This window comes from Callospermophilus lateralis, chromosome 3, assembly GCF_048772815.1.
Source record: "Callospermophilus lateralis isolate mCalLat2 chromosome 3, mCalLat2.hap1, whole genome shotgun sequence".
Classification (NCBI taxonomy): domain Eukaryota; kingdom Metazoa; phylum Chordata; class Mammalia; order Rodentia; family Sciuridae; genus Callospermophilus; species Callospermophilus lateralis.
Genome location: NC_135307.1, coordinates 120,562,133 through 120,588,189, shown reverse-complemented (window position 1 = coordinate 120,588,189; position 26,057 = coordinate 120,562,133). Strand labels below are relative to the sequence as shown.

The 26,057-nt window shown below is 49.6% G+C and overlaps 1 protein-coding gene across 1 annotated transcript in view; it reads left to right on the top strand.

The window, feature by feature from the left end:
* Positions 1–2,232: 2,232 nt before the first annotated feature.
* The window catches only part of Adamts7 (ADAM metallopeptidase with thrombospondin type 1 motif 7), a 45,575-nt gene continuing 21,750 nt past the window's right edge, over positions 2,233–26,057 (top strand). Inside the window, exons 1-8 of the mRNA XM_076851219.2 lie at positions 2,233–2,522; positions 11,083–11,438; positions 13,140–13,305; positions 14,549–14,745; positions 20,813–20,896; positions 21,209–21,333; positions 22,612–22,761; positions 23,942–24,085. Of these exons, the coding sequence (XP_076707334.2) occupies positions 2,423–2,522; positions 11,083–11,438; positions 13,140–13,305; positions 14,549–14,745; positions 20,813–20,896; positions 21,209–21,333; positions 22,612–22,761; positions 23,942–24,085 (1,322 nt within the window). The 5' untranslated portion in view covers positions 2,233–2,422. The remainder of the gene's footprint in view (positions 2,523–11,082; positions 11,439–13,139; positions 13,306–14,548; positions 14,746–20,812; positions 20,897–21,208; positions 21,334–22,611; positions 22,762–23,941; positions 24,086–26,057) is intronic.

Below are 26,057 nucleotides of genomic sequence, written 5' to 3'. Positions count from 1 at the left end.
TATTTTATTTATTTATTTTTTAAAGATAGAGAGGGAGAGAGAGAGAGAGAGAGAGAGAGAGAGAGAGAGAGAGAGAGAGAGAATTTTAATATTTTTATTTTTTAGTTATCGGCGGACACAACATCTTTGTTTGTATGTGGTGCTGAGGATCGAACCCGGGCCGCACGCATGCCACGCGAGCGTGCTACCACTTGAGCCACATCCCCAGCCCAAGTTTTATTTTCTTTACGGGACCTCTGGGTAGCTGGTTCTATTTCTGTATCTAGCTACTTGATTGCCACCTGTGGCTTCCTTCAGAGTGGGAGCTCACATGAGTAGAGACCTTACCCATCTGTTCACAGCTGTGTCCCCTGTGCTCAAGGTCTGTGGAGTGCAGAAGACATTCGCCAGTGGTGGCATCTCCAGAATGCATTGGACAGGTCAAGGTAAAGTCTATGGCTTTGAAGCCAAGATGTAGGATGGAGTCTCAGGTGCAGATGGGAGGAGGAGGAATCTAGAGAACCCTCTGAAAAAGGGAACAGACAGGGTGGAAACTAGAGGGGACATTGAGCACCAAGGCATACATATATTAGTATCTTTACTAGAAGGGAGATGAGAAGGTTTTAGACTGAAGGTTAGGAACTCATGAAGACCAAGGAAAGAGGGGGACCAAGTCTTTTGGGAAGATAGGAGGGGAGAGGATCTCAGAGCCCTGGTGGAAGCACTTTTCTCCAACTGCTGGAAGGTACCTGCTCCATCCTGACTAGAGAAAGGGAAAATGAGTGAGTGCCAGTTACAGATACTTGTTGCAGAGGATGAAGGGCAAGAGGCAGGATGTAGTGGTTTGAATGGTCTCTGTCACTGGGCAGCAAGACCAGGTGCTATTAGGCCTGGGGGCAGAAATAGAAGGTGGTTGGATAGGGGCCAGGGGTCAAGCAGTAAATACAACTAGGGAGGGAAGTAGGTGAAGGAAGGAGAGGCTGATGGGTGCTGAGAAGGGGAAGGTGACAAGGGACTGGAGAAAGAACAATACATCGTGTGATTGTGAGAGTTTAGGGAGTGTGGGTAGACAGCAGGGTCAGAGCTGAGAGTGGGGCACCTCATCTCAAGATTTCAGGGGTTGAGCTGTTTGAGGGATGACATAACTTACACTATGGTCATAAGACCTGATGGCTGAGGTGGAGTTGGAGGTCACTGAAGATAAGGTCAAGGAAGTAGGTGGTAGAGAGCTACACTGGTCCCCCCAAAGAGTAATGAGGTGGATGTGCAAAAGGAGCCAGAAGTGAGCTTCCAGGAATGAGGGAGATTGGGCAATAAGGAGACAGATGGGCTTTTGAAGACTGTGGGACCTACCAAAAGGCTGGCCAAGGGTAGGAAGATGACCATGACATTGTTGAGGGTCAAGACCAGGTTTAGTGAAGGCAGGAGGTGGAGGGAGGCAGGGGTCCCCAGAGACAGCTCTGAAGCGCACGGTGGTTATGGAGTCAGGAACCAGAGCCTGGGCAGCAGCCAGGAAGGACAGACAGTGTTTGAGGCAAAGTCTGGCCCAGGATGTGAGGCTGGGATTGGCTGGACTCCAGGATCCCAGGGACCCCTGCTGAAATTCTGTGGCACTTGCCTGGGAGAGATTGGAGTCCCCTGGCTGTAGGCTGAACCCTGTGCTTCACTCCTCCGAAACACAGGCTTGGAAAGGAATCCATAGACCAGTAATTGCGGGGACACCACCTAGCGTGGGAAACAGCTGCCCACCAGGGAGGGCCCAGGACTCTCTCCAGACCTGGCTTTGGGGCAGAATCTACTTCAGAATCCCAGAGGCCCTGCGGCCCTACCGTGTTACCCTCGTCCCTCGGGAGGCCTCTGTGTCCCTTTCTCTGAGGGACAGGACAACCGGGCCTAGGGAACTAGCGAGGGGCGCCTCCACCAGCATAGATTATGGACATATTCTTTTGGGGGCCTTGGAGGGGGCAGGCGGGAGAGCCGGACCCAATCCCAACGCCAGGGGGCGCCGTGGGCGGTCGGGCATCCGTCGGGGGGCGCTGCGGGCGCTGTGCCAGGCCCCGCCCCCAAAGCGGAGGGCTGCCTGCTGGGCGGAGGAGGCCGGTCGGAGGGCGGGGCGAGGCCAGAGGGGCGGGGACGCGAGCCCGCGGGGCGGGGCGGGGGCCGGCGCCGGGATCCCCCTCCCTCCCTAGTTTTCTTTCTTTCTTTCTCTCCTTCTTGCTCTCTAGTCTTTTCTTTGCCTTCGCAGCCTGCCGAGGGGGCGGGCCTTGCAGCTTTTGTTGCCTGCGGACGGATCCTAGCTGCCCGCCTGCCAGAGTCGGGGCCCAAACGCCGGGAGCTGCACGCGGCTGGGCACGTCCTGAGTCGGACCCTGGACCGGGCTGGGGCCGGACGGGACAGACGAGAGCGTGCGCGAGGGGTCGCCCGGTGGCCGTCAGCTTCGGCCATGCCTGGCCGACCGAGTCCCCGCAGTCCTGCTTGGCTGCTGCGTCCCCTCCTCCTACTCCTCTGCGCTCTGGCGCCCGGCGCCCTCGGACCCGCACCAGGTGGGTGGCCGAACCTCCCTGGCCGGCCTGGCCCTACCATCCTCCCCGTTCCCCCAGCCTCGGGTTAGCCCCTACTCATGTCTGCGGACCCCGCTCCGCCTGTGTCTGGTAGCATCCCTCTCCCCTGGTGTTAGGGGTGGGGGGTCCCACCAGGAAGGGAGCGGAATCAAGTCTCCGGAGAAACTTTCTCAGCCCCCGATTTAGTAACCGACCCGGATTTTCGTCTGGAATAAGTCCCTTCCACTCTTAGGACTCCAGCTTCCCCACCGCGGGTGCAGAGATGCGCGCATCTCCGCGGGAGAGGTCTTGCGGGTGCGGGCAGAGCGCGGTTTACCCGCGAGGGATTTGGCTTCTCACTCTCTTTAGTCTGGGTCCCTGGGGAGTAGGCTGGCCTTGACGCTGCCGGCGAGGGCGCCAGGTCCGAGGTCTACAAGGGTTCCCCGAGGTCTTCCGCCGCGTTCCCCGACCCCCGCCCACCGCATCTGTGTAGCCTGCCCAGCTCTCGGCTGCGCTGGGGGTCGCGTCCCGCTCTGCCCTTGCATTTCCTGCCTCTCCCTTCCCCAAGTGTGAAGGCGCCGTGAGTGTAGCGGGAGCAGGAGCTTCTTCCTCAGCCCTAGATTAACTCTCCTCGCCCCGCCCGCCCGGCCTCCGACGAACCCCTGGCTCGCATCCAGACTCTTGTTTGGCGATGACCTGCCGGGCAGCCGCGCGCCTGGCTCACACAGAGCAGCTGGCCTGGGAATTTTAGGAACCAGGGGTGTAGGAGAACTTTGGCCGTTTGCTCAGGGAACTCCAGGTCGGATGGGGGCCGGTTGGGTTCTGGGGAGAAAGCCCCGACAGACAGGCAATTCGAAGGCTTTGTAGAGGAGGAGGGATTGAAAGGATGGTTGAGTTTTGGATGCACAGGAAGGGTGTGGAGGGGGTGGGGGTCTTCCCTGGGGACATCCGCCCTGAGACATTAGGCTTGCTTTCTGGGGATGGGGGTGACCTTTCTCCCCAAATGGAGAGATTTGTGAAGCTAGAATAGTGTCTAGGCCCGAATGCAGGGGACATTTAAACCAGATCTTAGAGGTTTGGGAAAGACATTGATGGTAATGGCCAAAGAGTGTTTTAGGGAGGTTTGAATTAGTAGCAATATGCAGGGAGTGGAGAGGGAGCAATCCTTTATAAACACCTACTATGTGCCATCACTAGTTCTTATTTCTCATCTCATCAACTCTGCAAGACAGAAGACAAAGATCTTTTATGGGTGAGGAAACAGGCTCAAAGAGTATAGTGACTTGCTGGGGTTGGACTCTTGGGCTGCCTGAAGGAATCCTGCTGCTCAGAGCTGATGAGAATGAGCTGGGTGATGGGAATGAGGGAGCAGGAAAGTGATCCCCAAACAGGTGCCCTGGCATCTGTGGGAAGAGTGGTAGAGGGGAGTGGTCAACTGCATAGGATTCTTGTCAGGATTAAGTGAGAAATTGAATGTCAGTTGCTTAGTATAGGGCAGAGTAACTACCAAGTAGTGACCATTATCTGTATTAATCTGTGAGGCTGATTCAGTAAGATTAGGGAATCTTTGGTGAGTCCTGCAGTTTGGACCTGTTGTCTAGGAGTGGAAGTAGATCGGGTACCCTCTGCCAACTAATCTATGCATCACCCCCACCTAGTAGAGAGTCTGTCTCTGGTATCCTCATAGATATGTAGCATGGTCTCCTCCTCATTCTTTTCTCATGATTTCTGATTCTGAGTCTGCTGATCTCTTTGTCATTTTGTTTGGAGCTTAAGACTTAAGAGCCTGAGGCTCTTGCCATTGAATGGTACCTCTTTTGAGATTAAAGGATACATCTTGGGCTCACTTTTAGGAAAATATATACTGACTTTCTCCACGAGGGACTTGATGGGTTTCTGGCGCTCATTGTATCTCTTACCATCCCCACATGCTGTATTGGTGGTGTAAGTCCTGTGTTCATGCCCTTCTGTGCATACCAGGAATGGAAGTGGGAACTCAAAGGGGAAGGCATGTATCAACCACATATCCTCCTCCAGTTATTTTTCCTCCTTGGCAGGCACTGCAGGTCATTTGAAGGGCTGGATTGTAACTTGGGTTCCTGATATGGAGGTGAGGGTAAACATAATGTTGGCATTTCTCTGGTTGAAGCTCCAAAGTGACAGTCTGTCACTGAGGGATGCTATTCAAAGTATTTAACACCCAGTGTGGCAGGATCTCTGTCCAATCAGAGCAGACCTCCTGACCTGGCAGAACAGACTTGGCCATGACTTGCAGTCCTGCTGAATAGCACCTGCTGCCTTCCCCAGGGAGCTTCTGCACTGCAGGCTCAGCTCTGTGCAACCCAGTACATACTATGTGTTCAATGAACTAGAACCTGCAATTATCCTTCATTGTCACTGGGTGGTGCTAGTTTCAACCACCAAGATCTCTGCTGGGGTCAACTGTAGGCAATACTGAGTTTATTTTTTTTTTGCTTACTCTACACTCTTTAAAAATATTTTAATGGCAAAACAGTGTAAATTATCATAAAAAATTCAGAAAATAAAATTATTGAAACAGAAGTCACAATCTCCTAGAAGTATTTTTCTCTTTTTGGTTAAAATAAATATTAAACCATTAGGCAAAGAGATAAAACAAGTTTTTAAAGAAATAGCTAAGGGGTTTGGGTGTCACTCACCGGACAGGCATTTGTCCTACATGTATGGGGCCTGGGTTTGATTTCCAGGACTTAAAAAATAAGAAAAGAAAAAGAAATACCAAAGTATACTTTTGAACTTCTACTAATTTTGAATTATAGCATACCTCAGGTTTACTATGTACCAGTCACTGCTGTAGGCACTCATTTAATTTTCACATAACCAGAGGGTGGGGTATAATTATTATCTCTCTCTCTCTCTCTCTCTCTCTCTCTCTCTTCTTTTTTGTACTGGGGAATGAACCCAGCGGTGCTTAACCACTGAGCCACATCCCAACCCTTTTAAATATTTTATTTAGAAACAGGGTCTCACTGAGTTGCTTAGACTGACTTTGAACTCTTGATCCTCCCGGGTCAGCATCCTGAGCCATTGGGATTACAGGTATGCACCACGGTGCCCCACATCTTCCCTATTTTATTGATGGAGAAAGCTTGAGTCACTTTACCATGGTCTCACAGCTGTGGGTAATGGAGTGGGTATTCAAATCCATGCAGTCTGAGTCCAGATCACACTGATCCTAAGGCCTTTTACCTGCAGCACAACTCTACTTAGCCCTGTTCACATTTTGCCTGTGGTGGTGTGTGCATGCACATGCACTCCAGATAACTCTGCTACTGAGCTCCACCCCCAGCCCCTGTTCACATTTTAACTTAATAAGGGTGCTTTTTTTGTAACTCACCTGAAATTTCTGTCTTGCAATATCTGTCCAAGGTCTAAAGCAGGACAGTACAGCACATTCTCAACAGGGCAGTACATTACCCAGGGAGGCAAGGGCATGTGTCCCTCCCTAGGAACACTTTTTTGAGTTGTTGGAGCTATTTCTTCCTCCAGGGTTCAGATTCTCTAGGTACATACCTATTCCCCTCCTCCACCCTCGTTCATTTGAAGTTAATACTATTTGCCTAGAAATGTGCCAGGGAGCTGCTGAACTTCAGGTTTGGTTGGCATCGCTGCCCCTGACCTTGAGCTCATCTTTGGCTGCTTCAGCTTGATTGTCCCAGCTGTGGAACCACTTAAAGCCTTGGAATGTAGCTATTGTCTTATTCTCCTTCTGTTTGCCATTTTCACCCTTTACCTGGACTCCCCTCCTTAAGATTTCTGATGTGGGTTCTCCAAGCAGAGGATCAAAGAGATGAAATGGCCTGGCTCCATCCAATTACTAAGTGGCACAGTTGGGACCTGAATCCTGATCTGTCTACTTTCAAAGCCCATGCTCTTGACAATGTATTATTTTGTCACTCTGTCTCATTTCACAAAACAGGTGCCTGGGCTAAGATTGGTTCTTGCTGCTTGTTCTCTTCATTTCTAGTTTTCCCCCCGCTTCTCTGAAGATCTACCACATGGTGCTTACCACCACGATGCCTTCCTCTCTACATATAGCTGAATTTGTACCCACATGTCAGGGGACATCTCAAACGGATCCTCCTTGATGAAGCCTTTCTTCATCCCAGTCCACCTATGGGGTGTCTTCTCCCTTGCTTGGGCCTTCCCAGGCTGGGGGTCATGGTACCCTTTGCCCACTTCTCTGCCTTTTGCATTTTTCTGGATTTCAGAGCACCTAATGATCCTGCATAATTAGTTACCAAGGATCACATACCAGATGCTATAGCCAGGTATTTCATAACAGCAATGAGCAAACAAGGCTGGTGGGGACAAAATTTTGTTTTGAAACCTGGGATCTCTAGGCCTTTCTCATTTTTTTCATATTGGTCACAAACTAAGTTTTTACTGAGTAAAATAAAACACAAATGTGATGCTAAAGGACAACTTATGGTCAGCCACAGTGTTGGGAACAATAGGGAGGGGTGAGGACTGTGGCAGATAGGGGAGCACAGACCCTCTCTGAAGGGGACTCATTGCTTGACTCCACTTCCAATTCTGCTAGGTAGGAATTTAAGCCTGGATGTGTGGATGATAAGGAAAGCTGAAAATTGAGAATTTTTTTAGAAGGTCGTGTGATTTTTAAACACTAGCTACTGAAAAAGTTTTCCAATAATGGTACCAGCCAAAACGAACAAAATCAATAAACTAACAAAAACAAGTTTGCAGGCTGTGGTTGTGGAGTTGTAATCACAGTCACCCTTACTAGTATATCATAGCAGTAAGTCTCCTTAAATCATCCAGCCCTGTGGCTCCCAAATGCCACCCCCTGAAACAGCCCCTTCAGAATTCCTAGGGAGGTTTAGAAAATTACAGAAACTACAGATCTTGGACTCCAGAGCCTCAGATCTGTGGAATCACACTCTGGGCTGCGTCCTTGGTGTCTGTAGTTTTTCAAAGCTCTCTGGATATTGCTGGTCAATCAAGTTCACTCCCAGTGGGAGGTTTCCTAACTTCCCTGATGATCACAGTTCCCTGAGGCTATTGGTAAAAAAAAAAAAAAAACATAACTTCCTAGTTATGTTTCCTGGAGATGCTGATTCAGTGAGTCCAGCATAGGGCCTGGGATTTTGTTTTTAAGAAATCCTTGTCCAGGAAGTCTGGAAAATCTTTACACTCAGGCCCCCTGAAGCTCAGTAGTGGGAAAGACTCATTCAGAGCCCGTGACTCTCAGAGAAGGTCTGCACCACCAGGGCAGAAGGGGGCAGAAGGCGATATCTTTAGTAGGGGACATGCCACTGGCATGTGCAGGGCATTCTACATGCGGAGACAGATGAAGAAAGGCTTTGGATCTGCAACGTGGCCAGGAGGGAGTCTCTGTTAGGCTTGGCCTCCCTTCCGGCAGCAGGCAGCAGCAAAGAGCCCTGGGGGGGTGTCATGTGTGTCCCAGGGATTGTTGTTATGAACAGGATCGCAGGAGCTGGGCATAAACCTAATTTATCTGGGCAGGATCTAGGCTGGAGAAACCTCAGATTGGTGAGTTTCCTGTTTTTTTCCCTCTGGGCCCAGGGTTCCCACATCTCCACCAAAGCAGCACTGTTCTGGTATATGTATCCCCATAACATTTCTTTTGAAGATTAGGAATGATAGCCAAAGAAGTTTTGAAAAAGTTGCTTTAATTTAACTTCTTCACACTAGTGATGGAAAAACTGAGCAAGGGACAGACTGCTGAAAATATAGAGTAACAGAAGAGATTGAAGCCACGTGGGAAATTTGGGATCAAGTCTCAGCTCTGCCACTCTTGCTGGGTGGCTTTAGACTAGTCTCTCTACTTCTTTGAGCCTCCCTTTGCTTTCTTGCCTAAAATCTAGTCTAGTAGAACTTACTTCAGGTATCCTAACCTGGGGTCTACAGTCTGAGGGACCATAAATTCCAGGGATCCATGAACTTGGATGGGAAGATATTACCCTCTTAATTTTTCTAACTACCAAGTGAAATTTAACATTTTCTTCAATTATGGATGTTACCAACAAATCCCAATATTATTAGCAGTACCTGTGATTTTGATACCAATAGAAAAAATATTTTATATATCAAATGTTTTTATATATAGTATATACTTAAATATACATGTATATAAAATATATATTTCTTATCTCATTACAGTTGTTGCAGGTATCTTGAAATAAGGTATATGCTCATCACTGCTTCAAAATTACCATAGTTTGATAAACTTGCCATTAAATCTTTTTTTAAAAAATAATTTTTAGTTGTCAATGGACCTTTGTTTGTTTATATGCGGTGCTGAGAATTGAACCCAGTGCCTCACACATGCTAGGCACTCTATCACTGAGCCACAACTCCAGCCCCCATTAAATCTTTTTTAATGAATTAATAAAAGACCACACAATTCCATATTCCACTTTTTTTTTTTTTTGGTACTGAGGATGGAACCCAGGGCATAATACTATTGAGCGACATTCCCAGCCCTTTTTATTTTTTGAGACAAGCTCTCACTAAGTTGCTGAGGCTGGTCTCAAACTTGTGGTCCTCCTGCCTCAGCTTCCTGAGTTGCTGGGATTACAGGCTTGTGCCACTGTGCCTGGCCTATCCATATTCCATTTTTAAAATAACAAACTTTGTTGGTGCTCCTATATATTTTATCCATTTAAAAACATTGTTCTGGGCTGGGGTTTGTGGCTTAGTGGTAGAGTGCTCACCTAGCACATGCAAGGCCCTGGGTTTGATCCTCAGCACCACAAACAAATAAACAACAACAACAAAATATTGTTCTGAGAAAAGGTTCATGGCAAAAAAAAAAAAAAAAAAAGTTTTAGATACCCTGAAGTCTAAGAGGACAGAGCCATGAGGAGAGGGTTTTTCAAACTGTAAGGGCTTGAGCAGAAGTCTGCAGATTTTTTTTCTACCTTTCTTCAAATGAGCTCTTGCATGTAAAAGAATCCCGAGGTGCTCAGTTGAAATGGTGGTGGTGGTAAGGGCAGAGGAGCCACACCTGGATAGTCCTCTCCATCTCTTCATCCCAGGAAGCCCTGTCCTGAGAGCACATTTTATAATCTGCCAGGCTCATAACAATCAACAATCGTAATGTCTTTGTGGTCCGTCAATGGGCCAGGCACTGCTTTATGTGAAGTAGTTTAGATCATTTAATCCTTACAATAGCCCAAAAGTCTAAATTCTATGATTATCCCCACTCTACAGTTTCATTCAACAAATATTGAGAAACAACCAAGTCCAGACACTTCTGGCACTTAAAAATCTTCACGAAAGTATATAATTTTTTTTATTTGTTCTTTTTAGTTAAACATGACAATAGAATGTATTTTGACATTTTATACATACATGGAATATAATTTCCCATTCTTGTGGTTTACATGATGTGGTTGTGAATGAAGAGTCTTTCTAGAGTTTACATTGGGAGAAGAGGGAGAAAACAAATAGAAAACATAATGAAGGCTGGGCGTGGTGGCACATTCCTATAATCCCAGTGATTCAGGAGGCTGAGGAAGGAGGATTGCCAGTTCATACCAGCCTCAGCAATTTATGAGCCCCGATGCAACTCATCGAGACCCTATCTCTAAATTAAATATAAAAAAGGGTCTGAGGATGTGGCTCAGTGGTTGAGTGCCCCTAGATTCAATCCCCGCACCAAAAACAAAAGCATAATGAAAATGTTAAGTGATACAGTATGTCAGAGTGCTATGGGGTAGGGGGGTGGTAAAGCAGGGAAGTGGGATAGGAAGAGTAGTTGGGATGTTGAAGTGGTCAGGAGAGGACTCACTGAGGAAAATACATTAAGCAAGAACTTGAAGGGAGTGAAGATTTAACCTGTGGAAATCAGGGAAGAATGTTCCAGGGGCAGAGGACAGCAATGCAAAATCCCAAAGCAGGATTATGTCTGGCCTGTTGGACTTCAAGGAATATTGGGAGGTGAGATTGGAGAAGTATCCTTTCCTGGGGCCTCATGCCATGCTAGAATTTTGTCTTATGCTCTAAATGAGATGTGAGCCACTGCAGAATTTTGAGCAAGGTAGGACCATGATCTGAATGAATGAATTCTGGTTGCTGTGTTAAAAATTGGGCTAATGAAGGGCTCCCTGGGTGGACAATAGTGGAAGTTAAGAAGTTACCCTAGCCTGGGTGATGGTGCAGGTCTGTGATCCAGCTACTCTGGTGGCCAAGGCAGGAGGATCATAAGTTTCAGGCCAGAGTGGACAAATTAGCAAGACCCTGTCTCAAAAACAAACCACAACAGAAAGGGCTGGAGATATAGTTCAGTACTAAAGCGCCCTTGGGTTCAATTCCCAATACCAGAATTAAAAAAAAAAAAAAAAAAAAAAAAAACCAAACAACCCACAGAATTTATTGCAATAATCCAGATGGAGAAACTGAGGCATGGAGAGTATGTGAATCCAGGCATTCTGATGCCAGTGCCCTCTCTTTGCTGCACTTCCTCTGGTCCCTGGTGACCAGCCAGGACTCTGGGTCCGCTCAAGACCTAAGCACTGCTTGGGTTTTCTCCCTGCAGGGCGCGAAACCGAAGGCTGGGCAGCCGTGGACATCGTACACCCAGTGCGTGTGGACGCTGGGGGCTCCTTCCTGTCCTATGATCTGTGGCCACGTGCGCTGCGCAAGCGGGATGTGTCCGCGCACAGGGATGTGCCCTCCTTCTACGAGCTTCAGTACCGCGGACGCGAGCTGCGCTTCAACCTGACTGCCAACCCATACCTCCTGGCTCCCAGCTTCGTCAGTGAGACGCGGAGGCGCGGCGGCTTGGGTCGCTCGCACATCCGGACCCATGTCCAGGCCTGCCACCTGCTTGGAGAGGTGCAGGACCCAGAGCTTGAGGGCGGCCTGGCGGCCATCAGTGCCTGCGATGGCTTGGTGAGTGCTGAGGGCATGCTTGATGCTGGCTGGGTAGTGGGACCCTGGATGCGCCCCCCGCCTTTCCATTGTTTGCCTGGTGGATTTGGTCACCGAGCTTTCCTCTGCCAGCTTCAGTACTCGTGGGCTAAATGAGAATGACAGCCCAGGCCTCACTGTTCTCTAGAACAGGGATTCGCAAAGTTTTATGCGAGCCGGAATCACCCGCAGACCTTGTTTTTCACTGGGTAGGCGTGGGATGGGGCCCAAACACTTGAATTTCTGCAAGTGTTTCTGGGGGCATTGAAGCTGCTGGTCCGGAGACCCCACTTGAAGTACCATTGTTTGTTGAGATTAAGCAATCAGTTAATCCTTCTTTGGCTTAACAGTTATGACTCTTCCTCCACAGATCATTTAGGCCCCCCTCTCAGCCTCCTGGCTTTGTCTGGCTTGAAGGCAAGGCTTTCTACCACCTGCAGCTTTAATTGCCTCCCCTGCTTTGGGCCAAGTATAGCATCTCCCACTCCAGGCAGCATAAGGCCCCTTTCTTCTCCTATTTAGGTGCCCACTATTCCCCTCCCTGCCCCCAAGTGTGAACTGCGGGGGATGCGTGCACCCTCTTGACCATCCACTGTTCCTGGAGGGCTCCAGTGTAGATGGCTCAGGCAAAAGCCATGGACTGTGGTGGCAGAGGGCCTAATGACAGGGCAGCCTGCAACAGAGGCTGCAGAATGCCTGGTCCTTGGAAGTCCCATCTGCTCAGTTTTCTTGTTTGTGAAGCTTTAGCCCCTCCTCTAACATATGGTTAATTCTGTCAAGCCTGCACAGCACTGGTGCATATGGGCATTGTTCCTACTTTACAAATGAGGAAACAGGCTCAGAGAGGCACTTGCCCCAGGTTACCAGTTATCCAGAGGTGGAGATTGCATTCAAACCCAGTTCTCCAGTCCCTAGAACGGATGCACTCTCCAGCACTTCAGGCTCCTTGGCCTGTGTGACCCAGGAGGTAGAACTGGTGCTTCCGAAGGAAGGTTGTTACACCTTTGTCCCTGTTTGAGTCCTGAGTTTCCCAAGTTGGTGGGCTGCCTCGAGGTACTTTCCACTGCCCTCCCTTCCCTGGACTCTGAAAGCTGAGCAGACATGCCCAAGGCACCTCTGCCAGCTTCCCTTTTCTGGTGGGCCCTGGTCCCAGAGAACAGAATGTTCTGGTGGCTGTGGACATCTTGGTGGGTGTGAGTAGAGCTGCTTTTGGGGTGATTTATTGTCCCCCTGAGACAATAGATCAGAAGCTCTGATTGTCTGGGAGGGGGCACAGTGGCTGGAGATGGTTGGCATGCAAAGAACACGTAGAAGAGCCCAGAGGCCTGGGCTGCCTCACTCAAAATGGCTGTGTGGGATGCTGTAGAAGATGCCATCTTTTCAGATTTGGTTGCAGACTCTTTCTCCCTCCTAATGGTGTGGGTGTGAAGAGCAGTATCCTGGGGGTGGGGCCTCTGAGCTTCACTTTGAAACCTTTGGTTGTGTGGAATGGCAAGAAGGGACATTCCAAGCACAGAGTACAGAGTGAGCAAGGGCTCAGTGGGAGGAAGCGCTGCGTGTCTGTGGTCACAGTGAGGTGGTGGGTATGGTGTAGGCTCAACTGGGCATGATGGGCCTCTGGGGCGGTTGGGAAGGGCAGCCAGGTGTCAGTCCTTCCTGTGTGATCCCATTCTTCTCCCCCAGAAAGGTGTGTTCCAGCTCTCCAACGAGGACTACTTCATTGAGCCCCTGGAAGGTGTTCCAGCCCGGCCTGGCCACGCCCAGCCCCATGTGGTATACAAGCGCCAAGCCCCAGAGAGGCAAGCTGAACAGGGTGACTCCAGGGCTCCAGGCACCTGTGGGGTACAAGGTATGCTCCTCCTTACAGCTCGTGGCAGGGGAGACACAGAAAGCCCCTTTTAGAAGTCTCTTCAAACATCTCCATGCCCAGATCTCCTTGTCCCAGAGGGACCCAGATGGACAGACATATCACCCTAGCCCAAGCCTTTAGATGTCCCAGAGGACTGTGACATCAGTCCATCAGGCCTGCCCCAGCTGATTCCCCTGAACTGATCCTCTCTGCTCCCACCTCACCTCCCCCCTCATTTTGGGGCTCTCTCTGCTCCTACATTGTTGCCTATGGCACCTCTGGCTCTGTCAACCATTCTTCATCGAGTGTCCAGGCCAGGCAGGACCATGACCAGGACCTTCAACAGGGCCACTGGCTAGAAACCTCCCCCTTCCTTCCCCTGCTCCCACTCCAGAATAACTGAGTTCTGTTATTAGGGACCTGAGTGCAGAACCTAGCACCGCCTCTGCAGAGCTTCCGTCATGGTAAGGAGCTGCCCACCAAGGGCTGCTTGGGTTTGGCTCAGCCGACCCTCCAACCTTAAGCTTCCCATAGCTCAGAGACTCTGTTGCCAGGACAGATGCCCACGAGGCATGTTTCTCAGCTTCAGTTTCCCCAGTTGCATATATGTGCTTCCTGGTTTGCTCTGGGGCAGTCTAGGACAGAGGAGCAGATCCTCAGTGGGGTCAGCTGGGTCTTGACCAGTCTTTCCTGGCTGGAGGTTAGACTATGGGTCTGTGTGTACTGGAATGCATTAACCTCTTAATAGGGGAGGCATGACACAGGGAGGTGGGGCCCAGGCTCCAGCTTTTTTGGGTCCAGGAGCTCCCCTCAGATAGACATAGTACTTTTTTTCCTTTTTTTTTTCCTTTTTTTTTTTTTTTTTTTGTGATGCTGGGAATTGAACCCAGGGCCTGACACCCATTAGATAAGAGTTTCATCACTGAGCTACATCCCCAGCCCCCAGGCATAGTACTTTACCAAGCTTATATCTAACATTTTGTTTGCCTCCAGTATCACCTTTCAGTGTAGATTCTTATTTAGGGGAATAATCCTGGGAATCCCAGGATCAGAAGAGAAGGGAAGTGACCAGGCAGATAGCACAGTGATCTGTCAGCACAGACCTAGGATGGACCCAGGGGGGCATCCAGGTCTCTGTCTCTGATCCTAGTGCTGTTCCTGCTGTGCCAGAGAGCTCACTAAGAAGAAGCCCTAGAGACATGTGTCCTGGGCCCAGCTAACTCCACCTGTCTGGGGCCCACAGTGTCCCCGGAGCTGGAGCCTCGTCGTGAGCGTTGGGAACAGCGGCATCAGTGGCAGCGGCATCGACCCAGGCGTCTGCACCAGCGCTCTGTCAGCAAAGAGAAGTGGGTGGAGACCCTGGTGGTAGCTGATGCCAAAATGGTAGAGTACCACGGACAGCCGCAAGTGGAGAGCTACGTGCTGACCATCATGAACATGGTGAGGCTGCGGCAGGCAGCGGCAGTGACATGGGGGAGGCACAGTGAGTGTTGTTGGGGGTGGATTACAAAGGGGGGTACAGGGCAGGAAGGCTGGCAGGGGGTCACTTGGAGAGAAGAGCAGCACAGGACACTGGCCACATGGCTCCCTTAGACATCATCTAGCTGCACAGCATGTTCCCACCTTGTCCTTGACCACTCAGGTGCTGGTCAGAGTGCTGCTATGACAACACAGGGTGTGATGCCATCTTACTGGCTCAGCTGTCATTTGGGGAGAGGGGGAAGCCACAACCCTGTGCCTGGCCAGTTCACTTACCCTGCCCTGAACACTCACCTTTCTCCTTTGTATCAAGATCTGTGATAGGTTCTGGGGACACAGACATGCCCAATCAGACCAGGTCCTGCCTGATACATCAGCATGCAGTAGAGTTGCATCTGTTCAGTTTTGTGGTCTACTAGCTGGTGACCGCGTTACTTATCTGTGAAATCGGGATCACAATACCTTGTGGGACTGGAACACTGTGCACACGCTCGCGCGCGCGCGTGTGTGTGTGTGTGTGTGTTTTATTTTTTATTATTTTTATACCTGGAATTGAAACACTGAGCCAAATCCTCAGCCTCCCCACTTTTTAAAAATGTATTTAGAAACAGGATCACTGAGTTGCTTAGGGCCTCCCCAAATTGCTGAGGCTGGCTTTGAACTCATGATCCTCCTGCCTCAGCCTCTCAGGCTGCTGGGATTATAGGCATGCTTCACTGCACTCAGCTTTTTATTTCTTTCTTTTTTCTTTTTTTTTTTTTTTTGTTTCTTGGTGCATTATAGTTGCACATATTGATGAGATTTGTTGTTACATAGTTATACATGCACACAATATAACAATATAATTTGAACTATATCTCTCCCTACTATTTTCCCTCTCCCTCCCCACCTCCCACTTCTTGATCCCTTTTTTTTATTGATGTCTCTTTGAATTTTAGAAGATCCACCCCAACTTTGTTTTCCTTTTTCCTCTCTAGCTTTCGCTTTAGAGAAACATTTGACCCTTAACCTTCTGAGTTTGACTTATTTCGTTTAATATGATGGTCTCTAGTTCCATCCATTTTCCTGCAAATATCATAATTTCATTTTTCCTTATGGTTGAATAAAACTCCATTGTGTGTATATACCACACTTTCATTGTCCATTCATCCTTTGATGAACACCTAGGGTGGTTCCATAGTTGATAGGACATTGCTCTTGACCTCACCTCATGTGACAGTTGGTATAACAGAGGCCCTAAAAGGTGACCTACTTACCAGGTCTCACAGCATGGCCAGGTGGAGCCACTTGGGAGCCCAGGTCTCCCCAGTCTTACTTGGGTGGGGCACTGTGGCTGAATGGGGCTAGGAATTCCCAGAGCCACCTGCAGAGCCAGGCCCTCCCTCCCAGCTACCCCTTCCCCAGGTGGGCAGGTGGGAGCCCGCAGGCTGCCAGGCTGCTTCCTGCAGCTTCCTGGAAGAAAGATCTCTGCTTCTGGCATTCTGGGCAGACTACCTGCTGGGCAGGCTGCCACTCAATCCTCTTTCTGTTTTTTCTCCAGGTTTAGTGGTGGGGAGCAAGGTGAGGGGCATGTGTGCGGCTGGGTGATGTCTAAGGGAACCCTGGGGCCAGTGTCCTGTGCTGCTACTTCCCCTGCACTAGCCCCTCACCTGCTACAACCCTAAGGGAAGTGCCCTCTGAGCCATCTAGCATCTGACCACCCGATTCACCGTGGGGAAGCCTGGGGCTCCAAGGGAGGGGCTATGGCTGTGCTGTTCTCTACCTGCCAGCTGCTCAAGTGCTCATCAACAAAGGCAGCCCTGGGCCAGTTCTTCCTTGACGTAGCTACCTTCTTTGACTTCTTGTTCCTTATGCAATAAAAGATGTAGCCTTCTGTCTAGTATTCTCAGCCCTGAAGGCCCTGCCAAAGCCTCTCTATCTAGCCTGTCGTCTGCCGGGGCGGGGGGGAAGCACTGACATGCAGGCTGCAGGAGGACTGTTGCTGGACAGCAGGGCCTGGTCAGTTTCTGAGGCGCTGAGGTCCTCTTCTTCCCATTGACACCACTTGGGGGCTCAGTCTGAAAAAGCCAGGAGCTTGGCTATTTCACCATCAGTGAACGAGGTTTGTCTCAACTTACCTTTTCTGAGTTCCCCAGGGCCCAGGTCTTGGGCAGAGTAAGACCAGCCAGTCATACAGGTTCCCTCACGGCATCCCCTGGGTGAGGGGCCTGGCCTCTTTCAGCCTCCCTTATTCAGGTTCATAGAGTCCACACATTGGCTTTGTGAGCTCTGTCCTGGGCTCATGCTCACCTGCTCTGACTGTATCAGGCTTTCCTGAGCTGAAGAGTCCAGCACTGTTGGGAGTCCAGCAGAGTGGGAGCCCCTCTGAGCCCTGCAGTGCTGGATACTTGGCAGTCTGCCTGAGAGGCAGGGTCATGGGGCTGATGCAGCCAGCATCTGAGGCAGGCTTGTCTGAGGGCTCCCACCATGAGGCCTGATAGGTTCGGGCAGGAGCCTGTGAACATCTGCTACTTGTTTCCTGTTTCACACCTACGTGTCTTCTAAGCCTCATCCCATTTTACAGTTGAGGGAACAAAGGTTCAGCGAGGCCAACAGCACATAGCTAATAAGTGGCAGAGCTGGATCTGGGACTTGGGTTCAAGGTTACCGCAGTGAGTCTCTACATCATGTACAATCACAAAACTGGGCTTCTAATTAGAATAAGATACACTCCATTTTTGTGTAAATAAGTCAAATTATACTTTACTATCATGGATAACTAACAACAACAAAACAACAAAGTAGAAGCCAATTCTCAAGGGCAGGACTTCTCAGAGCCTTCAAAACTGATATGTGTAGAGTGCTGAGAATCTTCAAGAGAATAGGCAGGCAGCGTTTTCCAAATTTAGAAGAAGTAAGAACAGGGACTGTGAAGCAGTCCACCCTTGGTTCTGATCCCAGCTTCCCCCTCTCTTTGAGCCTCAGTTGCTTCATTTGTAAAATGGAGGTAATTATCCCTACCTTAGAAGTAAGAGGGTTAAATGGCATAATGAAGATAGATCTCTCAGCACAAGGACCATCCATGCAGCGCTCAGCCACCATTAACTGCTGCTCCTTGTGACCTTGTAGCCTCTCAGCCACTTCCAGGGCAGCCTTACTCCTCTTTACTGTAAGCCCCTTCTTCTCTGTGTCAGATCCAGACCTGAGTTCTGGACCTTAGGTGATTCTGTTCCAAGCATAACAAGACAGGTCTCCCTCCATGCCATTCTAACTCCCAGTTCTGTTCATTTTTGCTGAGGTCACAGACCTTTTTGAGGGGCTTTGGTCTTACTCTCTGCTCACTGGGAGCTGTGGTCACCTTTAACCCCCAGATCTTGTTTTCGCAAACCCTGCCCATCCTTGGCTTATTCTCTTGCCTGTACTAGAATGGGGGCTTGACTTCCCCTGTTCAGTTATCCCCCACACTGACTCTAGGTTGTTAACAAACACTTCTTGGTTGAGTTGATCAACCTGTAATGACCCTCTCTCTCTACAGTGTCTTCCAGTGCCTTTCCTAACCTCCATATTTCCTGGCATACAATGAGAACGGTTATATGTGCTGCTCTGTGGTGGTACTAAGCTGTCCCCAGCCCTGGCTCAGGACAGGATGGGTCATTTGTCAGGCAGGTCCTAGTAGACCCTCAGGAACTCCTTGTCCTCTAGAACCACTTTGTTGGGTACTGGTGCCAAGTTTGCCTGTCTATAGTTTCTGAAAGACTTATTTTTATTTTTTTAGTTCTAGATGGACACTTTTATTTTATTTATTTTTATGTGGTGCTGAGGATCAAACTTAGTGCCTCACAGATGTTAGGCAAGGCATTTGCCACTGAGCCATAACCCCAGCCCCTGAAAGACTTATTCTTTTGATCTTTTTTTCAGGGTACTTTTTCTCATTTTGTACTGTTTCTTTTAAATGAGATAATGCATTGGAAATGCTTAGCAAGTGCCCAAAATTCATTCATTCATTCATTCAGCAGATATTTATTGGGAGATGGAATAGAGGCTCCCCAGTTGGCATGATGGAGGGTGGAGAGCTGGAGATTGGGTGAGAGATGAGATGAGGGGAGATAGAAAGGGTGCTGTTCCAGGTTGAGGGCACAGCATGTGCAAGGGCCCAGTGTTAGGAAGAGTCATGGGATTCTGAGAGAAAGACAGAGTGATTGGAAGCAGCGAGTGAGTGGCATGAGGTGAGGGGAAGCCAGAAAGGAGGGCAGGTGTCGGACCAAAGAGGCCCGTAGACTGGGAACTTTTGCCGTACCCTGTGAACTGTGAAGATTCATTGTCTTAAGGAAGGCATGGTGTGATTGGGTTCGCATTTCAAAGAGAGGTGACTGAGCCACCAGTCTATAGGTGGCCTGGAGGAGCCAAAGTATAGAGACAATTGTAGGAGAACTCAACAGCACATCAGAGAAGAGATGCTGTCACTTGTTCTGGGCAGTGGCCCAGAAGCGAAGAGATAGACTCAGGCAAAGCTCAGGAGACAGAATTAGTTGGATGTGGGGGAGAAGGGTGGTGAGGGGCTCCTGAGTTTCTAGCCTGAACATGGTGGCACGTGGCATGTTTCTCTTCACCATGCCTGACCTTGAAAGTGTCATCCACCCCCACAATCAGGGGCTCTCGTGTCCTTTTCATGGGGTTTGTTTTTCCCTGTTCGTGTTTTTTATTTTTAAAAACATTTTGTCCATTTGAGTATTATTTTTTATAAGTTGCTCAAAACATTACAGTGATCTTGACATATCATATATCATACATTTGATTCAAATGGGCTATGAATTCTTATTTTTCCATGTGTGCAGATTGCAGGATCACATTGGTTATACAGCCACGTTTATACATACTGCCATACCAGTGTCTGTTGTATTCTGCTGCCCTTCCTATCCCCTTCCTATCCCCCCTCCCCTCCCTTCACCTCTCTCTACCCCATCTACTGTAACACATTTCTCTCTCCCTCTTTTTTCCTTCCCCCTCACACCATCTTATATGTAATTTTGTATAACAATGAGGGTCTCCTTCCATCTTGAGGGCAGAAACTTGGCCTGGAGGGCACAGCCCCACCTACTGGAAGAGTATTATTTTTCTAGATTTCTTGCTGGAGGTCACCTCACAGCCAACCTCTGCTGCCATCTCTGCCCACTGGGAACCCAGCAGCTGTCCCCAGTTGTGGACTGGCTTCTTGTTCTGTGGGTATTTTAAAAGAACAGATGGCCCACGCCTGTAATCCCAGCGGCCTGGGAGGCTGAGGCAGTAGGATTGTAAGTTCAAAGCCAGACTCTGCAAAAGCAAGGCACTAAGCAACTCAGTGAGACCCTGTCTCTAAATAAAATACAAAATGGGGCTGGGGATGTGGCTCAGTGGTTAAGTGCCCCTGAGTTCAATCCCCAGTAACAAACAAATAAACAAAAAACAGATGGCTGTTCCCTTTCCCCTGTACCTTAGTGCACCTTCTATCTCTTGGGGTGACCCCCTCTTATGGGACTCAGTAGGGTTCCTCCATGTAGCCATGGGGGCCTCCGGCAGACATGCACACCTGTCTCCTTGGCCCCATGGCTGTCAGCCTCAAAGGAAGACAGAATGGCAGAGCAGTGGGAGACTTTGCAGGCCTGCACCCACCCCTGTCCTGCCACCCTCCCCCCCCCCAGGCTGGTCCCCACAGCAGGAGGGGCTGTCTCCGGCCAAGGACAAAGCCAGGGCCCTGACAGGAGCCAATCAACCAACAGTTGGAGGTCTGAGTTGCCTGTGCTGGGTGGAGATGGGATTGGCACTTGAAAGCAGATCCCAAATTGGTGCTCAGGACAGATTGTGGGGCTAGGAGGAGGCCTGGGAGGCCTTCCTGTGCTCCCTGGGTTATTGTACTGCTTGTGTGTGCGGTATGCGTTGGTGCGGGTGCATCTATCACTGTGCGTGCAGCTCTGTGCACCTATGTGTGTGGCCTGCACCCCCTGCATGTTTTGGGATGGGTGTTGGTTGCCTACGTCCTGGTTACAGCCTGACCCACCCATCTCTTGGACAGGTGGCCGGCTTGTTTCACCACCCCAGCATTGGGAACCCTATCCACATCACCATTGTGCGCCTGATCCTGCTAGAAAATGAGGAGGTGAGAGGTGCCCCATCTGGACCCATGGCAATGGGCATTGGCTTCCAGTGCCCTCCTGCCCCATAACCTGAGCCGGCCTGTGTGGAAGAGCCCAGTGTCCCCTGTCACCCTCTGGTTCCTGACTCACGTTCTGTCAGGTCTCAGGTCTCCCCAAGATATGTAGCAGGAGGGGTGTCAAGCTGGAGGCCTGGCTGTTGTGTGACTCCCACTGCCCTTGGGGCCTCCGACTCCCGTCTTTCTATGGAGAATAATTGAGCCTGTCCCTGTGGGAACTCAGGGGGAGGCATGAGCGGTAGCCCTCTCTGCCCCCAGGAGGACTTGAAGATCACACACCATGCAGACAACACCCTGAGGAGCTTCTGCAAGTGGCAAAAAAGCATCAACATGAAGGGGGATTCCCACCCCCTGCATCACGACGCTGCCGTACTGCTTACCAGGTACCCACACATGGAGGGTGGGCGTGCTGTGGGAGGGCTGCATCTGAGGGAGGACTCTCTGAGTCTCAGGGGAAAAGCCTTCTGGGGAGACACAGCCCTGCTCTTAGGGAGCCCTATTTTAAGGAGAGGCTTGCAACTCTGGCCCAAGGCTGCATTGCATCAGCACTTGGAGATCGATCGATCGATCGATCGATCTATCTATCTTTCTATCTCTCTCTCTCTCTCTTTCTTTCTTTCTCTCTCTCTTTCTTTCTCTCTTCTCTCTTTCTTTCCCTCCCTCCCTCCCCCTCCCTTCTCCCTCCCTCCCCCCTCTTCCTTCCTTCCTTTCTTTCTTTCTTTCTTTCTTTCTTTCTTTCTTTCTTTCTTTCTTTCTTTCTTTCTTTCTTTCTTTCATTTTTGTTCTGGGGATTAAACCCTGGAGCTCTTTACCACTGAATTACATCCCTAGTCCTTTTTATAAATTTTTAATTTTGAGACAGGGTCTTGGTAAGTTACTTAGGGCCTCACTAAGTTCCTGAATCTGACCTCCAACTTGCAATCCTCCTGCCTCAGCCTCTGGAGCCGCTGGGATTACAGGCATGTGCCACTACACCCAACTGAGGTCTTAAATTTCAAAATAATTGTGGATTCCCATGCAGTTATCAGAAATAATACAAAGAGGCTCTGTGTACCCTCCATCCAGTTTCCCCTGCTGGCAGTATATTGCATAACTGAAATATAATATCCCACTCAGGAAGTTGACAGAGATATGATCTGCAGACTCTCGCAGGTCTCATTGGTGCTACCTTCACCTTGTGTGTGTGCTGTTCAGTGCTGGTTTGTGTCTCCATCACCTGCATTCAGATTCAGGGAGTTGCATCAGAAGGAGATCTCATGCCACATGTTTCTAGTCACAGCTGCCTCCCTCCCTCCTCTCCCCAACCTCTGGCATCTGCTAATCCTTTCAGGGACAGTGTTTTTAAGCTCCAGGTGGTTATTTTCCCTCTGCTGGACTCTGGCCATTTCTGTCAGCACCCTTGCTGGAATAGCACCAAAACTCTTCTAGGCACACATCTGCTTCCCAAACCCAGATAGGTGTCCAGGGGATTGTGTGTACACAAGGGCACCTGCTAAGTTGCTTAAGGCCTCACTAAGTGAGGCCATCCCAAGTGGCCACCATGTTGGCCTGATGACCTGATATTATGGAGTGGTGGGAGGGGCATCCTGGCTTCCTCCGTCCAGGTTAGCCTCCTTCAGCCCTGGACCAGGTCAGCTTAAAAGCTGCTTCTCTCTGTGCAGGAAGGACTTGTGTGCAGCCATGAACCATCCCTGTGAAACCCTGGGCCTGTCTCATGTGGCAGGCATGTGCCAGCCACACCGCAGCTGCAACATCAATGAGGACACTGGCCTCCCTCTGGCCTTCACCGTGGCCCACGAGCTCGGACACAGGTACCATGCCTATCCTCACTGCCACACTACAAACCCAGCTCTGCCTTCCCACCTTGGGAGCGCTGGCTCCTACCCCCATGGATTCCAGAATCCCAGGGAATGGAAACTATCTGGGGCGGGAGCCCTGACTCTGTCCCAGCATCCCTGGGACTGATCTGAGGCTGGTCTTATTTCAAGGGGGTTGGGAACGGCCAGATCATAGGCTGTTGGCTGTTCCTCCTCGTTGCCCTTAGTGCTTGCATGTTTTCCCCACTCTGTCCCTGTTTCTACTTTCTCTGTGACCCTGGCCTCTGTGAGCTCCCCATAGACTGAAGGGGTTGGATCCAGCAATGTTCAAGACTCCCTCTATCTGACATCTCTGCCTGGGACTCTCATGTCTCTGTGTGGCCCAGGCCCTCAGCCACCTGAGCCCGGGCTGTTTAGCTGGTGAATGCTGGCCTCTGGGGGAAGATTGGAAAGCCACAGGGCAAGCTCCCCAAGAGTTTGTTGTTGAGAAGTTTTGGGGTCATTCATTCAGATGTTCTGGGTGACATTCTTGCCTGCAGGGCCTTGAAACTGTCTGTGGTAGAAAGAAACCTCTGCCCTAATTCTGCCATTTCCTGGCTGTTATGCTGGCTAGTTCCTTGGTCTCTCTGAGCCCCTATGGGGGTGATAATGAGGGCTGAGTGAGATAGTGCTCTGAAAGTGCCTAGCATGGTGCCTGACATATAGTAGGTGCTCAGGAATTAGAATTTTTCTTGTGTCTTTCCCAAGGATGTTGAGATCTTTTTGTGATACAGTAGCTCAGATTGCAAATGCATAGCCTTGGGATGAGGACCTGGAGGTCGCGGGACCTCTGTTAGACTCTTCTTGGCACCAGTAAAGTTGTAGGGCCATTGTTAGCCAGCTCTGGGGGCAGGAGCAGAGCCATTCTGAGGCCCCCCACTCTCATTTCAGGCACAAGTTAGTGCACCTAGAGGAGGACCACATGGGATACTAACTGTCATACCCATGTTTTGCATTACAGAAACTGAAGTGCAGAGAGGGGGTGTGGCTATCCCAAGGTCACACAGCCCTTCAGTGGCAGAGCCAGCCTTGGGAACTAGGACTGTGCACCTTGCAGGCCTCTGGGGGGGTGGGGTGGCCTGGCGGCCTCCTGCCCCTGGGTTTACCCGCCCCTGGGGCCTGTGCTCTCACACAGTTTTGGCATTCAGCATGACGGAAACGGCAATGACTGCGAGCCCATTGGGAAACGGCCTTTCATCATGTCTCCACAGCTCCTGTACGACGCCGCTCCGCTCACCTGGTCTCGCTGCAGCCGCGAGTACATCACCAGGTTCCTCGAGTAAGTCCCTCCCCAGCCCTGGGCACCTGTTCATGAGGTTGCAGGCAAGGCAAGGGGTGCAGGCAGTGACAGCAGAGTGCCAGGGTAAAGAGATGTGTGGAGGAGCACCTGAGAGGTGTTGGCCGGGGGTCCTCAAGGTCCTGCTGGAAGGGATGCCCACATTGCATCCTGGAGGATGAGCAGGAGCTCACAAATGTTTAGGCAGAAGGAGAATGGAGCCCCTGTGAGAGGAAGTCCAGCCAGGACTGCAGACATGGAGGGGCCCAGTGGTTTTCAGGGAACGGCAAGACAGTGAGTGAGGCTAGCCAGCCACTGCTGGGGGGGGTGGAAGAGGCTGGAGGATGAGCAGGGCTGGCCATGCAGTTCAGTGAGAATCAGGAAAAGTGCCATGAAGGGAACAGAATAGAAAGCTTTTTCCTTTCTTTCATGGTTTCTTAATACGTAAAGATATTGTATATTTCCTATTTAATGTTATTCTGAATAAGAGAACATTTTAAATTTAAATTATTAGCATAATTTTACTATTTATCTTCATTTTGTGCAGTACGATCATGCGGTTCTAGAGATTGGACCCAGGGTCTGGCACATTCTAGGCAAGTGCTCTTCCACTGGGCTACATCCCCAGCCCCTAGTGCCAGTTTTATTTTATTTTATTTTTTTGGTACCAGGGATTGAACCCAGGAGCACTTAACCACTGAGCCCCATCCCCAGCCCCTTTTATTTTGTATTTTGAAATAAGATCTCACTGAGTTTCTTAGGGCTTCACTAAATTGCTGAGGCTGGCTTTGAACTTGTGATCCTCCTGCCTCAGCCAGCCGCCTGAGCCACTGGCATTACACGATGTGCCAGAGCATCGGCTTAGTGCCAGTTTTAAACGCATATATAAGAATAATTAAGGGGCTGGGGTTGTGGCTCTGTGGTAGAGCACTTGCCTAGCACGTGCAAGGCCCAGGGTTCAATCCTCAGCACCACATAAAAATAAAGGTATTGTGTCCAAGTACAATTAAAAAAAGAAAAGAATATTTAACATGCAATATCCACACAATTGCACAGTTCATCTTTCAGAGTGTATTTTACTGGAGCAGTGAATATTCGGCACAAAACTAATTTGGTTATTTTCAGAGTTATTTTCCTCTTTGATCTGTGCACATTCTCCCAATACTCAAGCTTGCTGATGAGGAAAAAGCCCGAAAGGAAAAAGAACTCATCTTTTCCTGTCATCCAGTGTCATAGTTGACAGTGTGGTGATTGGCTAAGGCACTTTACCCAAGGAAGAAGGGATGACCGGGTTCCTTGTTATTCCTGTTTCTTAAGATTGTCATTGACTTCTTTCTGCATTGGAAGCAAGTTCTGGGTTCATGTGGAAAGTGTGGCCTCTGGGGCTGTTGATCCCCTTTCTCAGTCCTGGACATAACAAACTCATCTTGGCATCTGGGCTTTGCAGCTCACAGAACCTCTATACATTGTGGGTCTCCTGGGATTCTGTGCTCATGGGCAAAGCAAATGCTCGATGCAAATGGGGTGGCAAGGAATGGAGGACGCAGACACTGTGCATGTCTCCTCTGCTCATGCGCATGCTCCTGTGCATGATCTTGCTTACAAAGCTCAAGTTTAGGGACACTGAGAATTCAAGATGGCAATAGTAGAGTCTTAACTCATCTGCCCACCCCTCTCTACCCCCACTGTTTTTCTCTAAACAACCACTTTCAGTGTTGACTCTTCTGAATTTACTTTCATATTTCCAAAAAGCATTTCTAGACTGATATTTCTCAATTTTTTTTAAAGATATTATCTGGAGGGGTGGGATTTCATCCTCTTGCATCATTTCCTGCACACACATTTGCTCCCCCCACCTATCCCACTATAGTGATAACGTATTTTGATTAAGTCCTCGTTAAGTGCCTTCATAATAATAACTATGTAATTTTTTTTCTAAACTAAGTGTTGTAACAAGATGACATTTCTTTTTAAG